The sequence below is a fragment of the Gallus gallus genome, chromosome 9 (genome assembly GCF_016699485.2).
Source record: "Gallus gallus isolate bGalGal1 chromosome 9, bGalGal1.mat.broiler.GRCg7b, whole genome shotgun sequence".
NCBI classification, from domain to species: domain Eukaryota; kingdom Metazoa; phylum Chordata; class Aves; order Galliformes; family Phasianidae; genus Gallus; species Gallus gallus.
The window spans coordinates 23,303,361-23,322,434 of NC_052540.1; the positions used below are offsets into that span (position 1 = coordinate 23,303,361).

Consider the following 19,074-nt stretch of genomic DNA (forward strand, 5'->3'; position numbering starts at 1 on the left):
CCCCGCAGCCCCGGGTGAGCGCTCCCGTGCCCGGCCCGGAGCGCTCGCTCGCGGTATCGCGTTCCCATTTGTAACGCCGTTAATTTTAGCGAGCGAATAATTCGCCGAGGACGATCGATCGCCGCTCCGGGGGTAGCGGCCCCGACCGCCTCCCGGCTCCCAGGCCGGCTCCGGCTGCCGGCACGCACCCGGCTCTGCGGCTCCCCGCGCTGCCCTGCGGACCCCGAAGGCGCGCGCGGCCCCGGGAGGGGGTTCGGGCCCCGCCCCCAGACGGGCATTGCAGCGGGCGCCCGGCCTGCAGTCCCGCCACGCGCTGCCCCTCTGCCCGGCGCCGCCCGGCCCGGCCCTAACCCGGCCCTAACCCGGCCCTGCGGCTCCGCCGGTCGCATCTCGGCCGCCACGGGCGGGAGCGGCGCGCGGCTCGGCGCTCCCCAAGGCTCCCGCTGCCCCAGGGCCGGACAGCGCCGCGCAGCCCCACAGAGCGGTGAGAAGGATGCTGGCAGAGCTATAGGTGCCGATTAACATCTCCAGAATAAAAGCGCCCGCAGCTACAGCCTCAGGCTTCCTCCCGTACCCCAGAGGCCCTTACCTCCCTTCCTGAAGCAGGACTGCGGCCTCTATCCCAGCCTGCTGCGCGTCCTGCAGCACCGGGGCATCCTCCTCTCCCAGCACAGGGCCCATCTTCCGAACCGCTGCACTGACAGCTGCATTACTGCATCAGCACTGTAAAAAGTAAGCACAGAAACTATTTTCCCCCTTCTATCTACTGCTTTTACCAGATCCTCTCCTCGTGCTGCATCCCCAGGACAGCACACGCACACAGTGTATTTTAGAAACACAGGGACAGACCGCGAGTTGCAGACAGTTCTGAATACTCTTAATAACTGTACTCTATGAGTTAACTATGAGATTACTATTGCCAAGAGCAGGAAGTAGAGGCAAACTACATTTCTTTTGTCTCTAAGCAATTCTCTAATCAAACCCAAGATACTTTAAAAGATGAAGTTAATTAGGCAGTGGATACCTTCAGACTTCCAGCTCTGGTTTGGGACACTTTCCCAGCAGCTCTTCTGACCATACTTGGCCCGAAGTCACATCCCACAGACCGGCAGCTCCTCAATCCCACCAGCAGATAAATGCTCCAGAACATCTCCTAAGTGATGCTGGTGTGTGGAATAGCAATGCCAGTGTTGTGATCCCTAGCTTTGGTAAGGTTCACATCATGCACATTTTAAGAGAGGGTCATTAGGTTTTATTCCTGAGACTCTGTCAAACACATATGGCTGTATTTAAACACACATCTCCATCTTCCAAAGATCTCGGTACAGCAGAATGTCTGACAGTTCTTCCTAGCACTCCTCGTTCTGTACTGATTCCCCTGCATTTTACACCTTTGCAGTGCTATGAACTCCGGCAGAGTCAACCCAGGCTGTTGGTAGCTCAGCGTGGCAGGGCTGGCTGTAGACTCATGCTGCCCAGCACTGCACTCCTGACTGACGTGTAGAAGCCTAGGTTCACATCCAGTCCTTTGAGCCTACGAACATGCTGGTCTGGAGCTTTAGTTTCTTCCTCCTCAAGAAGCACAGCTGGGGGACCCAGGCTTGGTGCAGCTGGCCCTGTTCAGAGGAACCGGCTTCTTGCTCACAGGAGGCCTCCTCAGAGTAACGAGTCTTGGGAGAGACCCCCACAGTTGTTGCTCTGGGGATTTTCTAGCATATTTTGTGCCCTGTGACGCTCCTGCCGCAGAACACCTCGGAAGCATTCCCAGTTTATCCGTAAGAGCATGGAATTTTCAAAGGCACAAATTGCCGCTTCATTTGAAAATGCCACCACAAGGCTGAATCTTGAAAAAAATTATCAACAAAGTCATCAACAATCTGATTGCAGCCTACGTGTTACGGTCCCCCTTCAGGCAGCAGTCAGTGCATTCTGATCACGGGAAGTGCTCCCCACCACCGCTCCCGGCCTCCCGCTCAGCACCGGCACAGTGCCATCTCTCGGTTACTCGCAGTGACCACAGCAAAAGGCACAGCCTTAAGCATAGCTTAAATAATCATTTACCTGCACACTGCCTCGCTTCATTTTAAGCCTATGGGGTGTTCCTGCTGCAGACAGGCATCCAGATAACAAACCATTCCTGGATTGGTCTGATCAGAGAACTGAAATGGGAAAAAGAAGCTAAAGCCTTATGTTGGCTGCAAACTTGGGGCTGAGCAGCTCCAGGAGGGGCAGCAGGGACAGGACAGGCACCGGGGGCCCGCGCCAGGTGAGCACGCACACAGATGCAACTGAGTGCAGGTGGGGTCACCCAGCCCAGCCTGAGCTCCGTGCTGCCCTCCCCCTGCACTGGGGCAGCTGCATAAAAAGCAGAGCAGCTTGGCACGGCTGGCCCTGAGGGATTCCCAGCACACAGAGCCCTCTGAAAGCTTCCTTTCTGCACGGCCGATAACCCAGCAGGCAGCCAAGCCTGCCCAATCAGACAGCCGGGAAGCAGAGCGCTCATACACGGTCTCTTGTTACCTTACTCCTCCACTATCAAGTGACAGAATCGCTCAGCAGACCGTTCCATTTGCAGCTCAGTTAGAGGAGCTGCAGGCGGATGGGGAGGGGCGCACCCTCCCAGCACCTCCCAGCCATAGGCACCACACCAGCCCCCCGCTGAGAGCGCAGCCCCCCCGCACCACCATGCCCACCCCACAGAAGAAAATCCTCTTCTGCCTGGCTGGTGTGCTCAGCTTCGTGTGCGCCCTGGGGACCGCAGCGGCCATCGGCACACAGCTGTGGGTGAAGGGAACCATCCTCTGCAAGACGGGAGCACTGTTGGTCAACGCCACCGGGCCGGAGCTGGAGAAGTTCATCGGGGAGATTCAGTATGGGCTCTTCCATGGCGAGCGAGTGAGGCAGTGCGGGCTCGGGGGGAGGCCCTTCCAGTTCTCATGTGAGTAACAGAGGCACCTGAATAATTGAACGCTGCTCGGGGCGGGGAGGAACCGACCCTGTACTGCACAGGGCTCAACAGGAGCAAAATGCTCTACAGCCAACTGCTGCTCTCCATCTTTTAGCTTTCAGCTTTAAAATACCTTTTTTCCTGACACTAGCAAAGCTCACTAACATTTTCGGCAATCTATCTTTCAATTACAGTCATCCACATTTGAAAAAAATCTATGCTATTCCTTCAAGTATTTTTGTTTTTCAGTTAATCTTTGTCATCCTCCTCTGTGTGCCAACACCACAACCTCTGTTCTGTTGTGAAAGACAAACTAAGCTAGCAGGAATCCCACGAAGGAGCTGAGGCATAGGTGCACTGTGCTGCTGAAGCCAAGCAGCCACATGTTTGCAGTGTGCAGCATGGATTGAAAACCGCTCACTTATTACTGGCCGACATTCAGTCAACTGATGTGCAAATCAAGCTTGGTAGCCAGCATACCAAATTTTACCAAAGGCTGTTAAAAATGGCTTTGCTTTACATGTGATACTCATAATCTGCTCATCTCTAAGGATAGGGTCCATGGAATGATGCAGGGAAGAGTTTGCCTGTAGCAACACAGACAACAGTCACCCCTTACACTATACCCTGCATGCCACACACAGCTATGAGAAAACACATTTTGGAGCAATCTGCTAAAACAGCTCCCAGAAGCACTCCAGTGAAGTTTACCCTCACTGCAGCTGTATGCTTTTCATCACTGCTCAGAAGCATCACCCAACCAAAGTTCATTCTGCACACATTCACTGCACCAAGCAGAGTTCACAAGAGGAGCACACTGAAGTTTGTGCTGCAGTGACAGCACGTTCTTATGTGGCTCATGCCTGCAGTGTGCTTTGTCTGCAGGCTGAGCTGCAGGAGCCCAGCAGGGCAGGCTGTGAGCTCTCACCGACCGGCCATGAAAGTGTTGGCATTTTCATTACTATCTGTTCTCTGATCATCTTTTGTTTAGATTAAAAAGGAAATACAACACTGCTACCCCAGTAGGGCTTATTTTTAACAAAACATGGCTGGGCGGCTTAGCAAAATACACCTTTGTCATTACAGAGGGCAGGCACTGACTGAGGCCAGCGTGCAGACCCTGGGGCTGCAGGAGCCGCTCCCCACTTGGGACAGAGCCCTCAGAGCTCCATGTGCATCCCCAACAGCAGCACAGCCACACAGCAGTGCCTTGCATGGTGATGCTCATCAGTGTGTCTAAGAGAAACTGCATATAAAATAGGCCAAGTGATTTAGTTCAGTGTTTGTCCCGCTAAACGCTCCCACCAACCACTACATCTCTTTTAATTGTGAAATGAATTTGCTCTGCCAGCAAGCTCTGCTCAGCCGGGCAAGGCCTTCTGCCTCATTTACTCCTGCTGCTTCTCATCAGTTTCTAGGTCAGCAGTCCATTTTCTAAAGGTCACAGGCATGCACACTAACACAGTATTTCATTCATTACTGGGCATGCTTTTCTTGCAAGATGGCATTGCTGCTGGAATTAATTTTTCCCTGATATGTTGCACAATTGTGGTGAGAAACTATAAACGCAGGTGCTGAGGGAAGGATCTAACACAGCAACTTCTTAAAGAACAGAATTCCTTATCAATAAATCAAGTTCTCCATTTCCTCTCAATTCATCACCTTGCTTTTTGAGCCTTCTGCTTCAGATATGACGCATTGCATGAGCCTTTTACTCAGAGAAACGGGAGAGGAACCCCCATCTTCAGGGTGTCCATATCTCCCCTTGGCAGCAGCTCCTGATGGATGCTCACAGGGAGTTCCCTTTATTTCCACACTGGAAACACCCACGCTCTTCCCCTTCCTCCCACCATCACTCACCCCACAGCTCTGACCGTCCATAGGAGCAGTGCACAGCAGCACTGCTGTTTGCTGATGTTCACCCAGCTGCCATCATTAGACGCAGATCTTTTACATTTAAACATTTACTGCTTAAGATTTTCAGATAAAACCAAACATTTTGAGACAAATTCTTAGGTCACAAGGGTAACAAAACAGCACTGAATATTCACATAAATCAAAGCGGTGAGACAAGATGCAGTGGGCACCACCAGGAGGGCAGCTCACAGCTCTGCAGTGCCCTGGGCACAGCTCCGTACAGCAGCGCATTGCCACGGCACAGTGCAGACAGCACCAGGCTGAGCCCACAGCACATGCTGGGAGAATGAGCAGCACAGTGCCCAAGGAACACACCTGGATTGATTGCTGGCCACTCGCAACAGGATTAGACATGGAACTGACACACACCTGTTGTAACCAAGCAGAGATGCCAATACGGCTCTGCACAAGGAAATGAATGCAGACAGCAGCCCGAGAGGTATGGTTCCAGGCTGGATGTGGCTCTGGGCAGCCTGGTCTGGTGGTTGGCGACCCAGCCCGTGGCAGGTGAGACAAAACTAGATGATCATTACGGTCCTTTTAAACCAAGGCCATTCTATGATTCTATGACTCACCTTCAGTGTGACTTCGGGAGCACACAGAACTTCTGGGCTTTCTGTGTGCCCCTCCATCGAGATCAGTAGTGGGGGCGGAGGACAGACTGCACTTGGGAAAGCACAGTTTAAAGCAATAAGCACAAATTAGCAGGAAAGCCTTGGCATGACTTCCACATTAACTTTGCTTAATGTTTATAATATTTTCTAACTTCACTTCTAGTTTTTCCAGACCTGCTCAAGATCATCCCTGCAAGCATCCACGTCAGCGTCATTCTCTTCTGCATGGTGCTGATCATCTTCACACTGGTGGGAATGGGCTTTTTCCTGTACAACGCCTTCGGCAGCCCCTACGAAACACTGCATGGCCCCGTGGGGCTGTACCTGTGGAGCTTCATCGCCTGTGAGTACCCTCTCTGGGCTGCACATCCACTGCAGCATGGGGCCACAGTACAGGGACCAAACAGAACGTGGGGGGCAGGCAGGAGGGGCTGGTTTTGCTGCACAGCTTTGTGCACAGCAGAGCTGAGCACAGGGCACGGATGCTGCCCGTGGTGGGTTGGCAGCAGGGCAGTTGGGAGCCAACCTCTAGCACTGGGGCAGCTCCAGCAGCCCACAGGTCCCAGGGACACCACACTGTTCCTGCAGAGACTGCAGTGATGGGCATCTTGTGCTCCTTCCAGGTTCCTGTGGCTGCCTCATCATGATCCTCTTCTCCTCCGAGGTGAAGATCCACCACCTCTCAGAGAAAATCGCCAACTTCAAGGAGAAAAGTTTCACATTTAAAACCCACAGCGAACGGTTTGCAGACTCCTTCTGGATCATCCTGTCCTGCTCCCTGGTGCACTTCCTCAACGCGCTGCTGATACGTCTGGCTGGGTTTGAGTTCCCCTTCTCTAAACCCAAGGACTCGGGGACAGCCACTGGTGCCGCAGACCTGATGTATTAGAGTCACACAGCATGAGGACAGAGGTGTTCATCACTGCTGCCTTCAGCAGCCACCACCTGCACCACCTTTAAAAAGAAGTTAAAAAACAAGAAAAGGTTTCAGATAACTGTTGGTGGGACATGCAGTAAAAAAAAAAATAACATGCTAGTTGATAAACCCAGATCAGAATACCCTTTCTCTCTTGGATAAAAGCCTTACTAAGGCACCTGCTTCTCTTTCCTCCAGAGAAGATTTGAAAAGCAGCTGCTGTGAACAGAACTGAGAATTCAACAGCACAGAGCTGGAGCAGAGGCACAGGAAGGGGATCGCCATACAGCCACCCCCCATCACCAGCACAGCCTGACTCACCTGCAGCTCTCAGGGAGCCACAGCACAGCCCCTACAGCACTGGGCAGCAGGGAATGGGGCAGGGAGGAGAGCACCAGCCCTGCCACAGACCTGCAAGGGAAGGCAGCACAAGGGCAGGGGGTGGCCCAGCCCCTGAGTGCCCCACTGGCACCTCACAAAGAGGCATCATTTCTGTCCATAAGGAGTTCTGAGCTTTAAAAACCCAACCTTTAACTCCCCCAGAGCTCCACTTTGTAGAGCAATCCATGCAGCAAGAGCTTTGTGCCTCAGGACAAGGAGCTGAAACATAACATGCACTCACACTGCTGCACTCTGAGGTGAGGGGTGAACCCAGGAGCAGAACACTGTGAGCTCAAACCCAGCAGCGCCAACCACAGCCCCCACCACGGCTATAAGGAGCTCTGCCTAGCCAACAGGCAGCAAGTTATCACCAAGGAGCACAAATAAATACAGACAAAATGGGATGAAATGCCACTGTGATGGAACCCAGACCAAATGGATGTATTTGCCTCCATGCCCTTACCTCCCAGTCAGGCAAGGTGCTCCAGCTGCTCACCAGGTGTACTGTGCTCTCCCACCAACCATAGGTGCATGGAAAATCTTCATCCTACCAACACCGCTGTGCAGGGACACCACTCAGCATATGCACACACGCACACACACAGCAGAGGAAGAGCCTAGGGTCTGCCCAGCTCCCATTTATCTGCAGAAGTCGGCTCCTGCACAGCTGTGTGCCATGAGCAATCCCCTCACAGCCACCTGTAGCAGCCCCAGCACGCAGGGCCTGGCTCTGGGAGCCCCAAGCTGCAGTGGTGTGCAGGGTGACCTTGCTGATACAGGCACCTGTTTTTATACTTTGACAATGAATGGCAAAACGTTTAGGGCTGGCTGCTGGCTCTGTCTGTGTGAGGTTTGGCACCCACAGTCCTGCTCCTCTGAGCCTCTTACAGAGCAGCTTTGCCCTGGGCTGTACAATACGTGCCTTGTTTCTAACCATGTGCGATGGTGTCTGCAAGGTGCCATGACCACCTACAATTCATTTATAATTCTCTTTCTAATTAATATGCCTGCCTTTATTAATTAATGATAATATATCTTCTTAACACATAATTTCTACCATGTTTCACTGTATTATTTACTAAACTGCAGTTAATGAGGAGTAATGTTCCACCCTTCCTGCTCCCGGTGTTCCATGGATTGTCCTCCTCTGCAGCACTGCTGCCGGTTGGTGGGGGGGTCGGGCTGCCCGCAGTGCTGTGCCCACCTGGGGTGCCCCTGCCTACTTGGAAGGAGCAACATTTGTAAAATAAAGAGCTGCACAGACCTCAGTGCCGAAGAGTAACCCACTGCAGTCATATTTGTTGTGTGGTGGTGAAGGGCCCAGCTGCTGGGGAGCCCTTCACAAAGAGTACTCCCATCCCATCCCATCCCATCCCATCTTATCCCCATCCCAACCCATCCCACCCTACCCACAACCGTGAGACCAGCTGTTACTGCTATCCTTGCCCAGTCCCCAAGGCAAACAGAGCAACTGAGCAGCAAACCAAACTGGGGCACTGTGTGCATCTGAGCACCCAATGCAGCAGCTGCAGCACACGTGGTGCTCTGTTTGTGCTCCTGGATGAACACCAGCAAACACCACCATGTGCTCTGTGCATCGCTTCGAACCCACGAGCATCAGCTACAGTTTTTCCCTGTGTCATTTCTACAACGGTATGTTTCATGCTTAAAAAAAAATGTGTGTGTATATATATATAGTGAGGAGAAATATCTGAATATATTTTGGAAGTTTTCCTGAAAATTCAGATTTTTTCTTATCACAATAAAAAGAAGTACACAGGTCTGTCTGTACATCTAAGCACCACTGCGAGGAAGTGGCATACAGACCGGCGGGGGTGGGAGGCAGGTTCTGAGCGGGGAGCACAGAGCGTGTCCAATGCTAATTAAAGTTTAATCACAATGTGACAGCAGCAGGCGGACGAGAGGACGAGGGCTGCGCAGTGGGCACCTGGCTCCGCTCCCCTCTGCTGCACACACGGAGGGTGGCAGTGGGAGAGCGAGGGGCTGAGCACAGCGAGCATGCAGTGCACACTGCGCACACCTGAGCAGGCAATGCACGCTGCACACGCTGAGCACACGGCGCCCCAAACTGCTCTGGGTGAGATCTCCAGCAGGATTTCAGATCTGGACAAATGGAGGAAAATCTTCAGCTTCTGTGGGTAAGTTTTTTAGTCTGCTTCATTATTACCGCCTTCTGAATTCCAGAGTTCTAAAATGCAGCTGGTTGTTAAGTTTAATATGGTTGTTTGTGACATGTTGTTATTACTACTAATATTATGTTGTATATTGTTATTATTAAAAGCAGCAGCTTTTACCTGCTTTCTCTCCTGCAGTTCTCTTCTGGCTGCCTCCCATTCCCAAACGCACGAACAACATCTCTACCCTATTTTAATGTGCATTTCCTTTCCCTTTGCAGCCGGGAAGGCAGTCAGACCGCCCCCCAGGTGGGTGTTTCTGCCCCGGGTTGCGCTGTGCTCCCATCCGCAGACACTGCAGTCCCCCGCGGTGCCCACACGGAGCTGCTCACACTCCTCGGAACACGTCTGTGTGCGTCGTGTTTTCTCAAGAGTCGTTTTCCCGATCTGAACCAAAGCAGCAGAGCAGAACATAAATTAACCTTACTGCTCTGCTTAACAGCTTGTGTGGCCAATTTAAGAACACAGGGAAAAAAAGCTATGAAATGAAGGCCCACACGATGTGTTTGGACGCTGCCCCGCGCTCAGGCTGACAAGCACAGATGTGTCCGGGAGTCCAAATATTCTTTCACACCGTCATCATTCCCTTCTGTGGGAGTTGTTTTTAACAGCGGGAGCCAGTTGGAAGTGAGATGCACAAACGTGTATGTACCCAACACGGATGTGCCTCATCTGCAGCGCAACCACTCAGGACTGTAACAGACATTTGGGAGTGAATGCCACACACCTCTTAGAGCAACCATTTGTAACCAAAACCTGAGTTTGCCCTGTTTGAAGCAGAAATATCTGCAGTCGCTGTTGGTTTGTTAGCACTCCAAAACACTCTGCAGAAGAGTTCAGCTGCTCAGCTTCGTGCCCAAAGGTGGCAGCGGGTGGTGAAGGGCAGTGAGGGCCGAGCGTGGCGCAGGGAGGGCAGGGAGCGAGCGGGAGCTGGGAGGAGGGATCCTGGAGCAGGGAGCCCCCAGCGGCGGCTCTGTCTCCCCACAGGGACCCGCGGGCTGTGGGCATGGAGCAGTGGGCACCAGAGGAGCCGCGGAGCCACGTGTGCCACCTGCAGAGGCACAGCAGGCGGGGCGGCCCATCCCCATGGACATGGCAACGGTGAGCAGCATGGGCAGCACGGAACCTGACCCGGAGCTGGCAGTGTGTGAGGGCTGCAGGCTGCTGCTGTTGCTTACAGAGTTACCGTCATTCCTTGTGTATGAGACTCCCACGGGGCACGGCCGTAACACATTCTCGTAACTCTGGTTGCTGCCAGGCATGCCCCGGCTTTCCAGTGCTTTCCTAGGGACGAGCTGTGAGGGGCAGGATGCCCAGCAGCAGGAGAGCACTTCTCTGCTGCCGAATACGAAATGGCTGTGAGACCGTCAGTGCTTGGTGCCTGGGCCCCAGAACCTGACCGGCGTTCTGCAAGCGATGGCAGAGTCCCAGCACCAACCTCGTGTCTGTGACCTCTGACACAACCCCACCACTGCGGCACAAACATAATGAAAAGCTCAGGGTGTGAAACTGGAGGTGAAACCTGGCAGGAGCTGTGGTGCAGACCACAGCCAGGGAAGTCCCATCCCATAGAGAGGTAAACACAGCCCTCGCTCAGGGTCAGAGCCACAGCTCCCCCAGCCTGTGGCCAAGCACAGACCCACAGCCCCCCATCCCCACAGCTCCCCCAGCCCCAGCCCGTGGCCGAGCGCAGCCCGCAGGACGCAGTGCAGGCAGCGTGCAGGCAGGACCACGATGTGCACTCTGTGCGCAGCACACCGAGGCGCAGGCGCCCATCAGGGGCTGTAGCTGCTCTCTACCTCCAGGCACTGCGGACGCTGCTGCTCGGGAACGCATCGCGCACCTTCAGCCAGGACTGGGCAGGGGCGTACTTCAGGTTCCGTGAGCCGCGCTCTGACCTGGCCTACGCTCTGGAGGCTGAGAAGGTAACACTGCAGCGCAACCCACAGCCGTGCTCCTTCCTGCAGCGCTCAGCGGGATGGATGGGCTCTGGTGCAGATGTTGGAGCAGCTTTGGGTGGAATGGCTGCTCTGTCGCAGCAGCGGTGCAGGCGTGAGCTGGAAACACGGTGGCATCGCGTGCTTGCGGCAGCAGGCTGCTGAGCGGCACAGACCTGCACTGCCCACCTCTCTGTGCACCTCCTGCCTCCCGCTGCCCCACCTGGAACCCAAAGGGGTGCAGCTACCACTCCGGGTGTTGAGGCCACCCCACAGAGACGCCCCAGGGGCCGCCCCAGCCCCACACAGCACAGCACCAGGACTGCTGCGGGCGCTTCTCACACAGAGATTTCCTATTTTTAGGCACATCAGATCTTTTTCAATTCACTTTCCCATTTACCTCAGGAGAAGTTATTGGCCCTCCTGAATTGCCGGGGGAAGCAGAGCAGCTCCCCGTGGTGCAGTCAGCAGCACGGCTCGGAGCTGCACTCTGCAGGGCCGCACCACGTGCCAGGTGGGCTCACGGACACCACCAGCTGCTTTCTTTGCATTTCCAGGGAGGAACGAGAGCCATTGTGATGGCTGTGCAGGCGAACATCATTAAATACCTGCTCTTCATGAAGAACACAGAACATACTCATCTGGAGAGGTAAGCTGAGCCTTCCTGGGGAAATATACGAACAATTTCCTTGTACTGTTTGAACTAACAAAACCAGCACCAGCCTCTAAGTTGTACCAGACAGAACATAACCGAGTTTGCAGCTGCAGATGGAAATCTGCACCTGCAGCAATGACATGCCTGGCTCCCAGGCGAGGTTTTACCCTCTTTCTTGCGGTAGGAGTCAGGCTTGCTGCCTCGGTGCGACCTCTGGTGCCATGGTTGCAGCCCAGTGTCAGGCCCCACCTTGGGGCACGGGGACTCTCAGCGTCCTCAAGGACGTACCCACAACTGGTGGCTGCGTGGGGCCAGGCGGGTGATGGGGACACGAGCACAGGGACACAGACCCCTGCTGCTCCTGACCACACCTGTCTGGTGTGCTCTGCTCTGCCCTGCACTGCAGACTGTGCAAAATCAGCCAGAAGGAGCAAGGAGAGGCCCTGGCTGCAGCGCTGGCGGACAGCCTGTGGGCAGCAGGGGACGGCCGGAGAGCCACCGTCTGCCTCCTCACTGCAGCCACCCACTGCTCCCCTCCTGCGGGCTACAAAGCCGACAGCTTCACTGAGCGGGTGGGTATGGAAATGCTTCCTGTAAATATGGCTTCTTAAAAGACATTTGGTCTGAACTGTCTACAGACCAGAAACATCTCATTAGCCTGCTCCTAACTTACAGCGCACCACATAGCCTAAGAACATCGCAGACACATCCAGGTGGAGCTCAGCAGGTGTTCCTGCCTCCTTGTGAAGGCACGGCTTCTTTGTAGAGCTCATTTGTTAAACTCTGGTCTTTCTTCTCCCGTTAGAAGAAGGAAAAAGCTGACTTAAAGCCTTTCCTTAACTTCTATCTGTTAACTGTTTGCATAAAACTGAACTCTGCTCTTCAGAAAGGGTCAGCGTGGGTTCCTGTGGTTGCCTTTCATTTGTCCAAAGGAAACACTGAACTGAAAAGTTCCCCTTCTGGATGTGCCGTCTCCTCTGTGGTTCCTCACCTCACATTCCTGCCCTACAGATCCACCTGTTCGAGTTCCCCGAGAAAGCAGCAGCTCAGGAGTTCATCTTTGACCATATTGGCTGTGTATGTATGGAATGCCATCTCTGTTCTGAGTTATTTTTTTGCTTGGCAAATGGGCAACATTGTGTACTTGGCTCAAACAGGTTTCTTGTACCTTTAGCCGAAACCTGGAAAAACATGCAAAAATAGGTTGGTCAAGAACAGGAACTTTCTTTTATTTCATCTGATTTTAATCAGCAAAACTAGCAAAGCCTTCCCAGAGCAACACCCCATTCACTCGGCTCAGTGTATTTGCCTGGCATTGCAGTTAAGCAGAGAAATTGCTTTAATTAAGCACCACATAGCCACCGTGATTTCCTCCCTGATTACTTCTGTCTGTTTTCCAGTTCCGAGATGAAGGAAGTCACGGACTGATCCTGTTCTTATACAGCTTACTTTTCTCTAGGACGCTGGAGCGGTATGTTTCTTTTTACAATCATTTTTGCCATTTTCCTCTGGTTACATCTGATGAAATGGTCCTTTTCTTCTGTTACTTAAATGCTCCATCCTGGGCTAACGAGGAGCAGCTGGCTGTGCGCTGAGGAGAAGGGTGCTGCAGTCGTACAGCATTACTGTGTGCTCCTGTGCTGACACAACTGGGAGCAGCAGGGAGGGAGCAGCAGAGCTGTGGGCGTGCAGCTCTGTGTGCAGCTCTGTGTGCCACTGACTCCATGTGCAGTTCTGTGTGCAGCTCCATGGGCAGCTCCAGCTGCACACACAGGAGGAGCAACACACTGTGACAGAACATGAGCTACCCCACAGATAGCCAGAATCACAGCTATGCTGATGAACTTACAGAAATCACAAAAGCGTCACTGTGTTAGCAGAGGAAACTGATAGAATCTTTCTCAAACTGATGTAAAGGGATTTGTGCAGACACTGCAGATCAGCAGCTGAGCTGTGCCTGTGTCATATCCATGTGACACTGCGACCACTGCTCAGCAAAAATTGCAGCGCTACTGCCAACAGTTGGACTTGGGTTACTGGGTGTAATCGAAGGCTTTCAACAACAGTTGCACCGCAGAAGGTCTGAATCTGATCCTAAATTTGAACTTCAATAGAACTAGACCAGAAATACAAGAGCTCAGGTGGAACATGAGGCCACTGCATTGGGATACAGCTGCTGTGCCAATGAAAAAAAGAAAATGAGACTGTTCTGTGGTTTTAAACTGAGACAGAGGAGGTTTAGGTTGGATATGAGGAGGCAGTTTTTCCCCCAGAGGGTGGTGACGCACTGAACAGGTTGCCCAAGGAGGCTGTGGGTGCCCCATCCCTGCAGGCATTCAAGGCCAGGCTGGATGTGGCTCTGGGCAGCCTGGGCTGCTGGTTGGCGACCCTGCACATAGCAGGGGGTTGGAACTGGATGAGCGTTGTGGTCCTTTTCAACCCAGGCCATTCTATGATGCTATGATTTCATCCTGCTTTCCTTACTGCTCACACATGGTGCACACAGCTCCACGTGTGGGACAGCAGTGCTCTGTGTTTGGCTGGACAGGGTCCAGGAGGAGCTGTGTGCTGCAACGCCACATCTGTTGGAATGCAGTTCTGGAAACGTCAGCTGCACGCAGGTAGGACGGGCCCAATTTGCCAACATACTTGTTATTGCTATTGCTACATCTGATTTAAGAAAGCATCCCCACTTGTTCATCAGATAAAGAGGGTGGGCTTTGCATGAGGGCCGTGGGGGCGGCGGTGGGAAGGCCGTGCAGCAGCGCTGTGTGTGGGTCGTGCAGCTCCATGCTGACAGCAGCTCCTCCTGCAGGCGCTGCTCCTGCTCGTCCTGGCGGGCCGCACGCAGCCCGGGCAGCGCAGCGAGGTGGGCTTCCTGCGCTGGGGCGGAGAGGAGGCCGAGCACCGCCTGTCCCCGGTGAGCCCCACATCCCATTCCCGGCCTGAATCCCACGGCAGGGATGCAATGGCGATTTCCCACCTCGCGTTTTGCCTCACTGTGCATCTGGAGGCGTGCCTCGGGCTCCCAGTACCAACATCCCACGACGCAAGGCTTTCCACTGGCCGACGCCATGCAGCTTTACCTGCAGGCGGGCAGTGAGGGCTGAGCTCCCACATCCATCCACCCGCCTGCCCTGACCCCATCCTGGCAGAAGCACCTGGGGCCGGGCGTGGAGCCCCCCAGGGCCACAGCACCCCGGGGCTGCTGGCCCAGGACCCCTGGCCAGGGCTGCAGTGGCTCACTGCCTGCCACACGTGACCACCGCACAGATTCAATAAGGACAAACGGCCACGAGGCACCCTGAACCTGGCACAGCAGAACCAACACTCCTGAGCAGCACTGGCAGTGCTGAATGCCTGCCGACCATTCTGCCCCTAGGTTGGCAGCATGCTGAAAACTCCCAAGTTCCCTATCTGGCTGTGCAGCATCAACGGGACTCACAGTGTCCTCTTTGGCACCAACCAGCTGCTCCTGTCCGACTGGAAGATGGAGCACGTCTTTCACCTGTACTTCTACAACGGGCAGCACAAGCAGACGAGAACAGCCCACCTGACCATAGGTGTGTGCCCGACCCCCCCAGGGCACTGCGCTGTGGGCATCACGTACAGATGTGTGCAGGACTGCCTATGTGCACAGCTCTGCACGTCCAGCCCCTCACACAGCCCATGCTGCACCCACACACTGATGCGCACATACAGCACACATTTGTATTTTCCCACCCAGGAGCAAAGTGCCCCCAGGCACCCGCACTCCCCCGGAGCCCCACACACCTTCAGAACTGTGCTTCACTTCCAGATACCCACTCACATCACTGGGAAGAGGGCCGCTGTGAGGCTGCGAGCAGCCCGGGGAGGAGGGCTCCGTCACTGGAGATGGCCATCAGGACCAAGTGGCCCGGGGCGGCCGTCGGGTGGAACGGCACACAGCCCTTCTTCTGAGCTGCCCCCCACCACAGCACCACCACCAGCACCAGGAGCAGGGCCATCGCTGGCACCGCCACAGCCCTCAGCCGGAGCTGGCAGGGGAAAGGAAACAGCATGGCAACGTGGTCATTTCCTCCCAGGCAGAGATGTTCAAGAAATAAAAGTGTGTCATGAAAGTGCTGACCACAGTGAGAGGTTAAGTAATATTAAGTGCTGACAATGCTGTACGCATCAAACTCATTTGGCTCAGTGTGAGCATCCAATTCCGCCGCTTGCAACAAGCAAAGTGTGCTCCCAGCCCTCCACACCCGGCCCATGGCAGGCACAGCCCTGACCTGCAGCGTCCGGCGGGCAGCCCCGTGCTGCGCTCCCACCACGCGGGCCACGCGCACCGCCACATTACAAACTGCTCTCTGCTGCCTTTTTTAGATCTTGCCTGAAAAAGCTGTTAGTTATACCAAAAACGTGTGCTGTAATGACAGCTGTCTCGAGAACAACAAACCTTCCTGCAGCGACCCAGAGATTCAGACCCCTGGATGAAAAAACGGAAAAAAAGAGGGCGGTCAGAACCAGCCTGCAGCGGTGCCGGGACAGGCCGTGAGCTGGCGGGGCTCTGCACTGCTCCCTGCTCCCCTCCTGCAGTTTCTGCTCAGGTCAAAGCTCTGCCACTGCCCCGGCTGAACTACATCCCTGCAGCGGAGCAGAGGGCACTGCAGCCCACGGTGCCCGCAGTCCCCGGGGCCAGCACCAGCAGGGCGCAGCCTGCCCTGCACAGAGCTGCGGGGCTGGGACCCCGGGGGCATCATCCAGAGGCATAGGGCAGGGCAAGCTGCAGCCCGGTGCCCCCCAGCAGCCCAGTGCCCACTCGCAGCTCACAGCCCAGTACCCCCCAGCAGGCTGTCCCTGCCGGGGCTGCACGGTGGCAGCTGTACCAGGGCAGGCAGAGCCCCGGTGAGTCACATCTGGTGCACAGTGCTGCCACGCGTGGGGAGGATCCACACCACAGCCCAGGGCAGCCCAGGGTGGTTTTTAAGGCAGGTCAGCTTATTCATACTTGAGAACACTTTGACAAGGCAAGGAAGTCAGTGTTCACACTAAACAGAGCATACCTGTTCTACTGGCATGTGCTCACGCAAACAATGGATTAATAAAGCACAGAGCCACGAAATAAATGTCAATCAGGCTCAACTAACCAGCACTGAGGGGCGTACTGCATGGCCAGGCATGCCGTGTGGTACTGCCAACTAAATGGGTTCCCATGAAGATACAAAGGTGCCCAAGGACAGCGTTCAGAGCTGTGTGCCAGGTCAGTGCAGCAGCTGCCTGCTGGCACACCGGCAATGGTCAGAGCACAGCTGGCAGCGCTGATCCCCAATGCCACGTCCTGCACACACAGCTGCAATGAATGCACACATGGTTTCTAAAGAAACAGGAACAGAAACGCGCTGCACCAGACTGAGGAAGCAGCCCCAGTGCCTCCCTCGGGGCTTCGCCCTTCCTTCCCCTGCCTCTCTCTGTCTGTTTATAACCTCTGTGCAGTGCAAGGCTAAATTTAAGATGCAAGTTCCTCTCAGTGAGAAGGAAGCCCTTTCTGCAAGCTAACAGCACACCTACAGTTGCTTTAAAAATAAGAAGCAATAATAGCAGTCTGGCTGTTGGTTAAACTTGGCTGGAAAAAGCCAAGTTTTTCAAACAAACAAAACACAGATGAGAAAGAGGAGAGCTCAGCAGCTCTGACACCTCACAGAGCTCCGCACTCACAGCAGAACTCGGCTGCAGATTTCCATTTCTAGCCCAGAAATCTCTTTGCAGAAGATGCACAGGCCCAGCATGGCCCACACACACTGGGGTGCTGTTGGACACATTGGGATAGGTGGGGTGGGGGCTGCCTGGGAAACTGCCCTGAGCCTCGGCGAGGCATGCGGGAAACAAACCCAGACATGTGGGTGAAACTCATAGCACAGCACAGTACCTCGTGTGAGTCAGCCTCAGAGACGGCGAGCATCGCAGCCTCACAGCAAGCTGCAGCACCACACCTGGGAGGGAGAGGGGCAAGAAGAAAAGGGATCTCTGACAGAAATGGCTTATGAGCGCCCTGCAGGGCCTCCAGAGAGCTCTGCCTGTACCTCCTGCAGGCAGCAAAGGTATCCCAGCACCGCCACCGCTCCCCGCACAGCCCACCCTCCTCCTCCTGTTCCCAGGAGCTTTGGAGAGCGGTGGGAGCACTGCCCAGCTTCAGAGTCCTGCCCGCCCTCGGGGCCATGCCCATACTTTCAGGTGCCAGGTTTGTGGGACTCGCAGGTCTGCTGTTACGCTCCGTTTGTTTGGGGGTGGGGATGAGAAAAGGCCTCGGCACCCCAGGATGAAGAGAGAACCTTGGGGTCCCTTCATTCTTGAAGCTCTAAAGAAGCACTTCCACACCTACGGCAAAGGCTCTCAAGAAAGGATGACAGAGGGAAAGCTGCTGAAGTCTGAACGGCTCTGCATCCTTTGTTGGCCGTGTAACTCTACAGAGGATGAAGCATGGCTGGAGCCGCCCCTGCGCAGCTCACCCCACAATACGGCTCGTTTTGGCCTCACCACAGACACGACCTGCACTGTGTCTGAATGCACTGCGCATCATTGGGTGGGTTCTCCAAATACCAAAGGAAAAATGAAAACAGAACTGCAGACAAAGGATTGTTCTCTGGTACCTTGGGCTGCGTGACCTTGCAAGGCTCAGTGGTGCTCCACAAGCAAGAAGAGGGCAGAATCCCGCTAACATTGCACCTTCTTTTAATGAGAGCACAGGCAGTGCCCTGATGGAACTCCTCACGGGGCCCATGGCCACCAATGAGTCACACAGCACGCTGAGGAGCGATAACAGCACCATTCTGGGAAGTGCTGCCACACCTCGGAGGAAAGCATTGCTCATTTAAGGACAAGAGTCAAGTCACAAGCAGAACTCTTGGGAAAACGCTGTATGCCATCTGCTCAACTCGCTGACGGGAAACAACCTCGAACCACAGCCCGGTTCACGGCCGCCCGTCCGCCGCGCTGCACCACGCAGCGCTTTGTGCGCCCAGAACCGCATCCGACCCCGCGCAAGGACGACGTGCAACCACAGCAGCCGGCACGGCAGCACGCAGCTACAGCCCCGGCTCTGCCTTCTTCCGCCCTGCTGGCAAATGAAAGGGACGCGGGGCCGTTCCCATCCCCGGGCTGTCCTCGCTTCTCCACCGTCACCAAAACAGAACGCGTTTTAAAACGGTGTTTTATTTTCAACATTCTTTTACGTGGGGGATGAAAACAACCCCGCTTCTTTTACCCGACCTCCACACCAAAGCCGCGCTGCAGCCCTATTCCGTTCTCCAGCAGACCCATCTCCCATCGCTCCGTCTCCGTTCTGCGCTCCCCGCGCCCGCACCGCTCTCACGCACGCTACGTCCGCGCGAGGAACGGCGCTCCTCCGCCGCTGCTCGCGCTCAGCACGGCGGCTCAGCGGTCCGCACGAGGGCCGGCACGGGCAGGCCGGGTTCGGGCCCGAGGCCGCGCGGATAACGGCGCCCGGGGTCGCCCCCTCCTCCCAGCGCGGCCGGACCCGGA

General features: G+C 55.0%; 3 protein-coding genes across 18 annotated transcripts in view; 2 read left to right on the forward strand and 1 right to left on the reverse strand.

Moving 5' to 3' along the window:
- MED12L (mediator complex subunit 12L) overlaps positions 1-11,136 on the reverse strand; it is a 113,111-nt gene extending 101,975 nt beyond the window's left edge. The window contains exons 1-3 of the mRNA XM_040705979.2: positions 7,239-11,136; positions 5,440-6,432; positions 590-723 (exon numbers count right to left, since the gene is read on the reverse strand). The gene's annotated coding sequence lies outside the window, so the exon portion shown is untranslated. The remainder of the gene's footprint in view (positions 1-589; positions 724-5,439; positions 6,433-7,238) is intronic.
- On the forward strand, positions 253-9,809 carry CLRN1 (clarin 1). 2 transcript variants are annotated; one of them, XM_004943577.5, is made up of 3 exons: positions 253-2,938; positions 5,642-5,838; positions 6,038-9,809. In XM_004943577.5, the coding sequence occupies exons 1-3, from the start codon at positions 2,686-2,688 to the stop codon at positions 6,365-6,367; spliced, it is 780 nt and encodes a 259-aa protein (XP_004943634.1). In that variant the 5' UTR covers positions 253-2,685; the 3' UTR covers positions 6,368-9,809. The 2 variants fall into 2 exon arrangements, with proteins under 2 accessions (XP_004943634.1, XP_001233894.1); XM_001233893.6 differs by having other exon boundaries at positions 5,642-5,821; positions 6,102-9,809.
- FAM188B2 (family with sequence similarity 188 member B2) lies at positions 8,679-15,725 on the forward strand. Of its 15 annotated transcripts, none has more exons than XM_004943574.5 (12): positions 8,747-8,934; positions 9,192-9,219; positions 9,958-10,071; positions 10,776-10,895; positions 11,465-11,556; positions 11,969-12,134; positions 12,574-12,639; positions 12,963-13,033; positions 14,111-14,183; positions 14,378-14,482; positions 14,945-15,125; positions 15,290-15,665. In XM_004943574.5, the coding sequence occupies exons 1-12, from the start codon at positions 8,795-8,797 to the stop codon at positions 15,502-15,504; spliced, it is 1,371 nt and encodes a 456-aa protein (XP_004943631.2). In that variant the 5' UTR covers positions 8,747-8,794; the 3' UTR covers positions 15,505-15,665. The 15 variants fall into 15 exon arrangements, with proteins under 15 accessions (XP_046754716.1, XP_004943631.2, XP_004943632.2 ...); XM_004943575.5 differs by having other exon boundaries at positions 15,362-15,665; XM_025153458.3 differs by having other exon boundaries at positions 15,386-15,665.
- Positions 15,726-19,074: the final 3,349 nt, after the last annotated feature.